Source organism: Hevea brasiliensis, chromosome 2 (genome assembly GCF_030052815.1).
Source record: "Hevea brasiliensis isolate MT/VB/25A 57/8 chromosome 2, ASM3005281v1, whole genome shotgun sequence".
NCBI classification, from domain to species: Eukaryota; Viridiplantae; Streptophyta; class Magnoliopsida; order Malpighiales; family Euphorbiaceae; genus Hevea; species Hevea brasiliensis.
In genome coordinates, this window is record NC_079494.1 from 17960522 (window position 1) to 17972544 (window position 12023).

The following is a 12023-nucleotide window of genomic DNA, read 5'->3' on the forward strand; positions in this document are numbered from 1 at the left end:
TGTGGTTCTAGGCATCCTAGGTCCAGGACAACACCGTCACCGGGCGATAAACGCACTACCGAACTTAGGGGTGTTACAATTCTCCCCCCCTTAAATAAATTTCGTCCACGAAATTTTACCCAATAGCCATCTTACAATAGTCATACGTTTATTTTCTCCTTTCTATATGGTCGTAAGACTTTTAACAATCTAATACAATGTTTAATTTGCTTGGATAATCCCAATCTCCTCTTACTATTATGTTGTCTAATATTTCAGCTCACGTTCCTTCTTGAATGACCCTTGAGGTCATGTTAGAATCATTCATCAGGCATTGGTCCTCTAACCATTCTAGTCCATAGTCTTCCTCACATTCGGAATATTTCTTTGTTATATATGAATCAACTGTTCAAATTTCTACTTCCATAACTCTTTTTATCTATCAATATTCTATAACTTACTTCCTTTTGTACTGAACTATAACCTTTCGACATTCTAATTTTTGAGTTTTAGATCCCTAAGTAGGATTTTCAACTTATTTCTAACAATTAAATTCTGTCCTGGCATAACTATACAAAAAACAGATGCCGTTGGCAACTATTCTCATCTAGGTGTACTATCGGGTAGTACGTAGCTCTACACAATAATCTCAAGTTAGTACTGTAATCTGCAGCTTACCCAATAGATCAAACTTTCCTATCTTTTATCCTTTTCAAATTCACTGATATCCGAACTTCTTCTGATTACAATATCTATTAACAATTACTACAGTAACATCTCTGCCTTCATCTAGAGCAATTCTATTTCTGTAACTTACTTTTACGTTCTCTTGCCTTACATTAAGTAGGCTCGCCAATTAGCTTATAATTTTATGGTGTGTCAGCAAATACTTTTCGCCGATAAACTCTTCCAAAACTAATTTCACTTGTTATCACAATCCTTATCCTAAAGGACTAATCACTAATGCATCAAAATTTATTTCCCTGACCTCCTGTCCTAGCGGACTTGTTACTAGCACCTCAAAATCCATTTTTGTACCTGGAGTAGCAATGCAATCAATGATGCTAGCACACACATAAGAATGGGTAGAACCCAGATCAAATAACACAAGGATTTTTACTCTCGTTAGTGCATATTTATACTGTAATGTACTGTATGTATCAAACAATGATATTGAGCAGTTGTACTATGAAGAAAGAACATTCAATTAACAGGTGAAAACAGAATTTAAAAACTATGCTCTGATACCACCAAAACATGTCACACCCTACCCCTCTGTAAGGCATAACATGATCCCGTAGTATACCTAATGAATTACCAACTCCGTCTACTGATAACCCATTAAATACACTATAAGGGATTTTAAAAACTTTTCTTACTTCTTTTGCAGTGGTGAGCACTATTTACAGGTGTTAAAGACTTTGGTGAACTGAAGTGAAATAACTAACTCATTTGGTTTATTTGGAATTTCTGTAAAAATTTTGGCAGAGTGCCATCTGTATTTTGGATAAAACAGTTCTTCAGAAAACCTGTAAAAAAAAGCACTTCAATAATTTTCCAAATCTCAACTCCCCATTTTTCTCAACACAATATATTTCTCAACACAACATATTTATCAATTCAAATCCATAGAAATTTTTCAAAGATTGAAATACAGGAATTATAATACAATTTGTACAAGCCAAAACAACTCATAATTATTTTACAAGTCAAATGTACAATTTGGATTTACAACTGCTCAAAACCAAAAACAATATGTACATACAGTGTCATACATTACAGTACAAAATGCAAAATATTGGTATACTCATTATACCAGGAAATCCCTCGCTGGATGTACTAGCAGCCTAGTCTGCTGCCCTGTCCGTCTCTCTACCTGCGACAGCAATAAAAAGCTATCGCTGAGACAATGTCTCAGTGGTGCACAACATTAACCAAATACAATTTCAAATCACAATTCATAAGTCATGTAAATAGTGGATACTTAAAATCATAGTTAAATTCAAGACAATAAATGTCAACAAGAATTTAAACTCCATTTGTCAATATCACAATAATTTTCAATAAGTCAGATCATGGTTGAATTCAATAGACAGTATATGTCAATGAGAGTTTAAATCAATTTCACAATCTCACAATACATAATAATGCAATTTAGTCGAATAATTTAAGAATACAGTGTTGCCAATTCATTCACAACTTAAGCCATGACACAAATTTCCGATCAATGCCGCGTTGTACACCACGACAAAGCAATCACAACCCCACTAATCGAAATCAATGAGGAAGGGAGCTAGCTATATAATGAGTACTCATCCGATCACCTCAACTGGTAAACCAGAGAGGGAAAAATAAACGATCACGACTCCATAAATGGAGAAGGAAAATAAACGATCACAACCCCATAAATGGAGAAGGAATGATACGATACTGTCATGCTAAGTGTGAACACAAAATCAATTCCAAATATTTTATTCAAATGATTCGTGAGAATCCAATAAATTTCCCAAGTCATAATTTCATTCACAAAATGGCAACACAATTCATAATTAACTTCAATTTTCACAAATCACACTAAACCAATTTTTCCACAATTTCAAACCATTTACAATGCTTTTTAAGCAATGAGTATCCATCAATATCATTCAAACAATTTCTCATAGTTTCAAATCATTTACAATGCTTTGCAAGCAATAAATATCCATTCAAACACATTTCCACAATTTAAAACAATAATGTACAAATAGTCAATATTTATTTCAATTGAAAAATTCAAAAGAAATAGTTGTTGTGCACAAACACAATTTAAAACAATAATATACAAATATTCAATATTTTTTTTTCAATTGAAAAATTCAAAAGCAATAGCCGTTGTGCACAAACCTCTGATGACTGTCCCCCTGGTCTGGACTCAGTGTTTCCTTCCCTTTCCCTGAGTCTTTAGTAACTGAGAAACACAATTTGAAGTGTTTCAGTACTAAATTAAATTGTCTCTAACGATAATGTTTGGTAAATAATGCACTGAACTCAATTTTTCACTTAATCACCTAATATACCGACCCTCGTTGCATTTTAGGTAAATTAGGTTTTAGTGTCGTTAATATGTCACATTCGATAGGGTTTTAGGTTTGGTATGTTTTACCAAAGTCATTTCCTTGCTTAGTGCATTTTAATGCAAATTCTTTGGATCGGGACACTGGTTTGACCTAACCGGACGATCTAGTTCCCTCGGTTTTGGTCTCGGTCGAAACTACAAACTTGTAGATCTAGGTCTTATTGCACGCGGGGCAAAATTTCAGGTCAATCCGAGTTAAGTAGACCGAGTTATGGTCATTATACTATTGCTGGTCAAATGGTACCATTTTAGGTCAATTTTAGGTCAAATTGGTCAATTCTGGTTCGGCCAGTTTTTGGACCCGAACTTGTGCAAGTTGTTTGACTTGCTTATGGTCATTTCTGGGCTTTGGTGTCTTCATAAGACTTGTAGGTATGGGTCTTAACTATTCATGGTTAAAATTTCAGGTCAATTGGACCTGTTTTGAGTGAGTTATGGCCTAAATACTCACTGCTGCCCAAATGGTCAGTTTTTAGGTCTCAAGTGTACCTAATCCGAATTGGTCATTTTTTCACATCACATTGCAAGCAGAATTTTGGTATGGTTTCTGAATGAAAGTTGGCACATTTTGTGCCTAGTTTCACCTCAAATTGGTCTCATACCAATTGAGGTTACACATTTCAGGTTATGGGCTAAAATGTACACTGCCCTCAATATGCATTTCACACCCCACTTCAAACACACATATACCTTGCAAATTTGGTTCACTTCCCTACCAATCTGTTTTGGTACATTAACCACAGTATAATCTACTTTACATTAACATTATTTTGGGCAGATTACCATTACCCTCAACACACCAAATATAATTCACATTTACAATATCTCAATACCATTACATACACACCTAAACACCACTAATTCTCACATACACTTTACACAATAATTTCATACACATATCCTTCATTCCTTAATGCCACAATTCTGCCAACACTCCCATGAATATACACATTTATTCAAGTGTCCCCAAGGCTGCCGAAATTTGTCCTTCAACATCAAAGTGCCCTACAATTTACCAATTCCCATCCAAGTGCATAAATCACCATATATATTTGAAATAATTCATTAGGATATTAAACCACCATGATCAACATTATTCCTCATCAATTATATGCATAATAATTCATCAAATGCATGACCCCATGGCTGTCCAAAATGGCTATTTCAATAACTAGTTAAACTCTAAAATTTCCTTCACAAAACTAACACCCATAACATGCACACAAAATTTAACAAAGGAATTCTCAAAAATGCAAACTTACCTTTAATTGTAACTTGCTAAACCTTCACCAAACTTCTCAAAATTGGTATCAATATCTTCCTTGTGATGTGTAGACCATTTTTCATAAAGCTACTTAAGTATTTAGAGATGAAATGAAGGGAGAAGATGAAGCTCATGCAAAACGTCAATGGTGGGTTCCTTCACTCTTCAATTCGGCAAGTTGAATGCAAATGAGGAAGATGACTTATTCAGCTGCATTTTAAGTGTACACATGTCCCACTATGTATTTAATTAATCCCTTTAGTGGTCCACTTAGTCATTTAATCATATAATAAGCTAAATTCCCACTTATTCCACATTTAGCCTTTAATTTCTACTATTTACTTTAGGTACCACCAATTTAATTTTTCATTTTATTTTCTAAGTGTAATATTATTTATTTTTAATGGACATTTAGGTCAAAAGATACTTCGGGATGTCAAATGACCATAATGCCCCTGTTCGGGTTGCATTCTTGATTTTTCGGTAACACCGTATTTTGTCTATTTTTCGATTTCTCACTTTTCTTTGTACTAATTATTTAATTTTTCTTTAATCTTTCTAATGAGATTTATACTTCAATAAGGGTCTATTTATGTCCTAAAAATGTTTTCCAGGGTTCCCATGATCCGGCAGTCAACGGTCCACGCCTTCCGTCACCCATCGCTAGGTTTCCCGGCTCGTTTAACTTGATCACATTTCTTTGCTATTATTTTTCCTTTGTTTTTCTTGTATTTTCTTTTCTTGTATTTCATTATTTATGTCTCCTCTCTCATATCAAGGTGTGGTTCTAGGCATCCTAGCTGTCCGGACAACACTGGTCACTGGAGCAGTAGAACGCACTACCGAACTTAGGGGTGTTACACCTAGGGTGTTACATGTGGTCTTCCTAAAGGATTAAAAACATAAAAGAAAAAGAAAAAGAAAAAGAAAACAAAAAAGTCTTCATATTCATAAAATTGCCGTGCTCCCTCTCTCACCTCTCCCTCACCAAAATCCTCCATTGAAGCTCATTTTTGAGCTTGAAAATTACAAAATCCCACTATAGAAAATTGTCCTACCATAACTAAATTTTGTTTGGGCAACTAAAAAAGAAGGTTCAAGGAGGAAGAAAGAAGAAAAATTTGAGGGAAGTGAAGATTGAAATTCTGCACTAAGGTTGGTAATCCAAACTTGAAACTTTTAGTTTAATTCTTGTATTTTTAGCTTAATGAATCTAGAAATATACTTAAAATGAAATGAAAACAAGTGTTGGGAGACTAGGGTGATTTTGGCCAGCTAGGGTTTGATTGGAGAATGTATGAGTTTGATTGAGTTAAACATGTTAGGAAGCTTGATTGAGTTGAGGAAGCATGTGTATATGTGTTGAATTAGTAAAATGTAACAAATTATGGGAGTTAGGGTTTGGACCTAGGGTTTTGGAAGACAAAAATTTGAGAATTAGTCAAATGGTATGTTTGACCTAGTTTGAGTTGAAAAATGGTCATTTGTGACCAATTGTGGTATGTTGGAAGTGTTGGAATTGAATGGAAATTCGGATTATATGTGGTCAGTTTTCTGGCAGCATGACCAAGGTCCCTTTCAGGGACCAAAATTGAAAATTTACTAACCCAATTGGTGTGAGGCCAATTGGGAATGAAACTAGACACAAAATGGCACATTTTTCATTTGGGGATCATGCCCAGAAAGTGACTAAAACTTAGTGAACAAATTGACCAAATCCGGACTTAGGTATTCTGCCCTGTACAAAAATGACTAAATGAACAGTATTTGTTCATTTGGCCATAATTGGGGCTAGGCAGGTCTAAATGACCTAAAATTTTACCAGTAGAAAGCTGAGATATAGACCTAAAACTTTCATGAAGAAAACAAACCTAAATTATGCCCTTAACCAAGTCATTTAGTCACCCAAAGTTAGTGACCTAAAACTACCAGAACCTAGAAATTTGCCCAGAAAATCTGGGTTAGGCCAATCCGGCCATCCATGTTCAAATGGCTATAACTTGAGCTACAAAACTCCAATTGGAGTGATTTAAAAAGGAAAATAAAGTTAAGACAATAAGGAACAATTTCTATGGAGAAAATTTAGCCAAATTCTAATAGCAATATAACCAATAGAACAGTGCAACATAGGACACCAAAACTGAAAATTTGCAAATTTGCCTAAAAGACTTAAAATTTGAGTAAACAACCAAAACCAACAAATTAGGTAACAAAAATTTGGTATGTAAGTGAAATTAGAATTTCTATACCTATTAAACATTAGAAAGTCAACAAATTGATTTGAATAGTATAATGAATAGTAACCCTGAAATACAAATTTTAAAAAAATTTCAAATTAAGCATAATAAAGTTAGATTTGAAATTATTTTTGGATTTATGATAAGTTATGATACTGAAACACTGTGAAACTGTGTGTTTCAGTGGAAAAGAATACCGAAAAAGAACTCGAGGTGTCGAGTCAAGGCCAAGAGGTGACTCGTATAAAGTTTGTGTACAACCTAAAATTTCTGTAAATTTTCTTCTGCATATTGTTTTGAATAAATTGAAATATTGAATTGTGACACCATTGTCTTGAAATGTTTACTATGCTTCTGATTTAAATTGTTGAAGGATTATTTGTTTATGTTTGAAATGGAAATAAATGTTTAGTAAATTGTTAAGATAGTTTTGAAACCACAGTGTCATGACCATATATTTGAATACCTCTTTAGCATGACTAGTGGGGGAAATCAGTTTCGAATTTTGATTCCTTCTCTGGCTGAAGTATTGAGGTGTGTGACAGTAGAAGAAGAAATTGAATGGATATCCATATATTTGAGTTAGCTAGCCTTGTGATGTGACTTCTCATAAGCCTCTGGCTATTGAGATGATTATTGTTTTGAATGGCATGATATAACTGTGTGTTTTTATGAAATTTATTTTGAGACTTTCGAAATGAAATTGTTTGGATTAAAATTTTATAAATCATGTTTTGAATTTATATCTCATGTTCAGTTTAATTTTTGAATAAGTATGATTTAAATTTTGCATAAAGGTTATTTTAGTATGTTGTGCACCACTGAGTCATAGTACTCAGCGATGACTGTTATTGCTGTCGCAGATAGAGAGATTGGAGGAGCAGCAGAGTGAGCTGCTGAGGATTGTGGAGCCACCTTCCCTGAAGTTCTATCAGGTATATTTTATACCCTGATTGTAATAATTATTTTGATGTATGTACATGTAGAACTGGTCATGAGCAGTTGTATAAAGTTTGTAATAATATTAGTTGGATTTTTCTAATGTAAATTTTGGATGAATGTAATTTGTTTTAACTGTAATGAAATATGAATGAAAGTATTTTGTTTTAATTTGAATGAAATTACTTAGTATTATTTTGAATGTTATTTGAATTGAAAATTACTTATTTGAATTTTTACAAATTGAGAAAATGATGTTGAAATTGGTTGTGATGGATGTTAAAGTTGTTGAGTTGATGAGATAAACCATTTGAAGTATTTTTTTCAGGCATTTGAAGAACTGTTTTATTAAAATACAAACGGCACTCTGTCGAAATTTTTCTAAAATTTGCAGAAAAATAAAAAGAGACAAAAATTTTAACTAATTTTTAAACTCTAATTAAATGTTTTGATACCTATTAGAAAATGCTCACCACTTATAAAAAGTAAGAAAATTGTTTTAAAATTTCTTTAGGGTATTTAATGAGTTATCTGTAGGTAAAGTTCGATAGTTCGTTAGGTATTCTATGGAATCATGTTATGCCTTACAGAGGGGTAAGGTGTGACACTTGAGCTGGTCAGCGGTGTGTTTCTTCCAACTATTTTTCTTAGCTCTATTCTTAGGATTTTTAGATTAGTTATGGGTTGATCTTGTGGTTTTGATTTGGTAGGGTTAGTTTGATTCGATTTGGGTTGATTGGTTTCCCTGGGCTTATTTCTAACCTTTGATTTCATTTTATTTTGCTAGACTCAGATTGTGTATCTTACCCTTTTCGGGTTTATATATATATATATATATATATATATATATATATATATATATATATATATATATATATATATATATATATATATATAAAATCAAATTGTAATTAATAAATAAATATATTAATTATAATAATTAATTAATTAATTAATATAAAAAAGACTGTATATTAAACTTAATAAAATTAATCAGAATAATTTAAAATTTTTAAATTTTATTATTAATTAAATAAAATCCATATTATATTTAACTATACATTTAAAATTTAACTTAATAAAATTAATTAAAACTCCTCCATATAGGTATATATATAATATCCTATAATTAATTGGTAATTATTATAAATTATTTTTTTTTATGTTTATAACTATTGTAATTTAATAATTCTCTATAGATTTAACTCAACATTTAATTTAAATTTTGTTAAGTCTTAATATTTTATTTTAATATTAATGAAAATAATTTATTTCAACTAATTAATAAAATCAAATCAAACAATTTTCTTTCAAGAAAATAAGTGCCATTTGTTTTTATCAAAAAAAAAAAAAGAAAAGAAAAAAATAGCGCCATTCACTACCATTTTCCTCTCAAATCCAAAAACCCTTTTCCATTCTGTTTGTCTCTCTTTATCTCTCGACCATGTTTAACCAAGCCGAATCCTCCGACTCTCCTAAGTGCTTTCCATTTCCCAGATCTACATTCACTTATCTAATCCCTTTGTATTCCTCGATTTCAATTTCTTTTTCAGAACAACGAATAAATTTTGTAGCAGCTTTTCGATTTTTGAGGATTTATTTGTTAAAGGATACTTGATTTTTCGCAGTAAGGGAACAAGGAGGGATTTTAGTTCTGTAATTTTGGAGCGACAGAAGGCACCCAATTGGCTCAATTTTTATGGGGCTACCAATGATGATAACTCAGTTGTGTCACTCCACCCCCAAACCATGGAGAAGCTCCAACTCTTTCAGCGCGACACGATCTTAATTAAGGTTTTCATTCTTTTTCACTTACAAGTTTGAATTATTTTTCTAAGTAGTTGTTGCTGGTTGTTGGATATTGATTACGTATCTTTATGCTGAGTTTTATGTTCGATCAGGATTGGGATTCAGATTTGTGTTTCATATCTAGAGGATATTGATGTACGCAACTGTTTAGAGGGATTTTTGAAATCCTTCTTTTTCTTATATTTTCATTGGAAAATTTAAAATATTCACAGTTATTTTCTTGATGGTCTCATAATAGTTAGTGTGGGTTCCTGGCAGTTTTGAAATAGGCATTATTGCTGCGAGGCTTGGGAAATTACATAAATATCATGCAATTCTCTGTATTGGAGCTGTGGTATGATTTCTCGATTTCAGAATTTGGAAAATCTAGATGTGGCAATAAGGTTAGCTCCTCGTCAAGTACAAGCATTATGGAAACCCTTAATTCATGTAGCTTTTATGGTTAGTAAATAAGGGGTGATACTACCCACTGTGATGCGGATACCAATTCAACAGCATCTGGAGTACTTTCAACCAGTATAAATTCTGGTTGGTATTATTGGTTTGTGGTATTTTTATTATTATTTTAACAATTTCATTCTTTGTGCCTTTACATGATATATTAGCATTAAAGTACAACTATTCCATGTCTCTCACACGTAAATTTCAGCCATATTTTAGCTTATGATTGTCAATTTGCTTGCTTAACCAACTTTTGCTCATATATTTAGTATAATCAGGGGCCTCGTTATTTGTTACAAGCATATTCTTGTTTACAAGCACTTTCCAGTTGGCACTATGATGAAGAATGCTGCATAAGTTATCATAATTATTTAGTCAAAATAATTTGATATAAATTTTTTGAAAATTATTAAACATAGCTTCATAATTACCAAGTATCTCTTAATTTATCTCTATGAGATTGAGATCTCTAAATCTAATAGGGTATCATTCTGCAATAAAGATATTTAAGCTAAGCAGAAAATATTTCATGTTTTTGGACAATGTAACTTATGTAATTCCTAAGTGCCTATACATTAAATAAGAATTATGTGGCTGTTAGTCATTTAATTTAATTAAATTTAAATTCTCACAAGTGTCTAGAAGAAGGGGACAGAATGGGAAGATCACCCCTTTCAATTTTCATCGTCCAGTATGCTACACCAAACACTACGTTCATTTGTTTGGCATGGTAATGGGTATCGAAGAAAATATGAAATGCAGGACTAAACATTGTCCAGCATGTTATATTGGTTCTCTTGTTTCGATTAGATCATTTAAAATTGGATTCTCATGTCTAATTTAAATCCTTAGTTTGAATCAGATGTTATGTATAATGGACATGGCTTCCCTGTCCATCTGCAGTTGTGATTATGGATGTTATGATTTGTCTGTCAAATTTGGCTATTGTTTGCTCAAGCTATTTCTTAATTAGATGATGACTATTGAGGTTTAATTTTGTTTATTTCAAGAGGTACTTGGTTGATGTTATCGATCCTGATAATCTGAGCATCTCAAAAGTAAACTTTATGATTTGTTAAGCAAAACATCATTGATTGGGATCCCATAGCTCTGTCAAAGCAGGCTTTGACTGATGAAATGTATGATATATTCAACACTTATTCAGTGAATTTTGATACATTTGAAGTTGCTTATTATAGATATGTTCATTGTTCAGATACTGAAAATTACCTTGTGTATTGCAAGGGTTTAAAGTCAGTTGTTGACAGAGAAGTTTACTGCTTCATGATCTCTTGCAAGAACTCAACCAGCATAGATTCTGTTATTGATTGGCTTGTAAAGCACTTAAAGTCGAAGAGCTAAGTTGGTTCCCTATGTAAGAAAGTTCCATATGTAGTCATTACCTGTATATATCTAGTTAGTTCCCTTCAAATTTGTTTCTTATATCCCTGACTGACTATGTGGTTTTTAAAGCTTTTGCTTTGGGGATATTACACTCAATAATGGGAGAATTTATACTAGAGAACCACCTAGTCCATTATTGGATTTCATTATTATTATTATTATTATTATTATTATTATTATTATTTTGAATCAATAATAAAATTATTTAAAATTTGAAAAATTTATAAATAAAAAAAATTGACTATGTAAATGCATAGGTAATTAATTAAAAAAAATAAAAAAAATACCTACTAAATTATGTGGTTGATATTTTATTTTAACATTACATTATTTCAAATAAAAATTTCTAACCATTAATTTAGTTGGTAATTTATTTTCTCAAATAATTAAAAAATCCCAACTAAATATTGTAGTCGGATTTTTTTTATTATTTTAATTTAATATTATATTGTTTAAAATAAAATTTATATTAAAAAATTAGCTACTATTCAATTAGTTCGTTATTTTTTATTATTTTATTTTAACATTATATTATTTAAAATAAAAATGTGGCTAAAAAAATAGCTATTATTTATTTAATCAATAATTACCGACAAAAATATCGTAGTTGGTAAATGCCAACTAAGTTAGGTATTATTTATTTAGTTGGTAATTACTGACAAAAACATGATCGGTAAATGGTAGTTAATACCCTCATATCCTACTATTTGACCACGATAATACCAACTAATTACCTACTAATATGTTGATCGGTAATTTTGCCGATTAATAGTTTAGTCGGTAATTTACTGACTAAAAATATATGGTAGTTAAAATTTATCTACAACCTAATTAG

General features: G+C 31.5%; 1 protein-coding gene across 10 annotated transcripts; it reads left to right on the forward strand.

Annotated features, from left to right (window-relative positions):
• Window positions 1–8884: 8884 nt before the first annotated feature.
• LOC110660008 (cell division control protein 48 homolog D-like) lies at window positions 8885–11312 on the forward strand. 10 transcript variants are annotated; one of them, XR_009143268.1, is made up of 3 exons: window positions 8885–9328; window positions 9436–9478; window positions 9602–11312. XR_009143268.1 is itself a non-coding variant. In XM_058134739.1 (3 exons), the coding sequence occupies exons 1-3, from the start codon at window positions 8979–8981 to the stop codon at window positions 11144–11146; spliced, it is 318 nt and encodes a 105-aa protein (XP_057990722.1). In that variant the 5' UTR covers window positions 8892–8978; the 3' UTR covers window positions 11147–11312. The 10 variants fall into 10 exon arrangements, 1 of the variants encoding a protein (XP_057990722.1); XM_058134739.1 differs by lacking the exon at window positions 9436–9478 and having other exon boundaries at window positions 8892–9013; window positions 9163–9328; window positions 11030–11312; XR_002495856.2 differs by having other exon boundaries at window positions 8885–10923; window positions 11030–11312.
• The last annotated feature ends 711 nt before the right edge of the window (window positions 11313–12023 follow it).

Bases quoted from the DNA above. Each gene is read 5' to 3' on its own strand.
- LOC110660008 (XM_058134739.1), top strand. From the start codon at position 8,979: ATGTTTAACCAAGCCGAATCCTCCGACTCTCCTAA. The intron at 9,014-9,162 runs GTGCTTTCCATT...GATTTTTCGCAG, and splicing joins GAATCCTCCGACTCTCCTAA to TAAGGGAACAAGGAGGGATT. The intron at 9,329-11,029 runs GTTTTCATTCTT...GTGTATTGCAAG, and splicing joins GCGACACGATCTTAATTAAG to GGTTTAAAGTCAGTTGTTGA.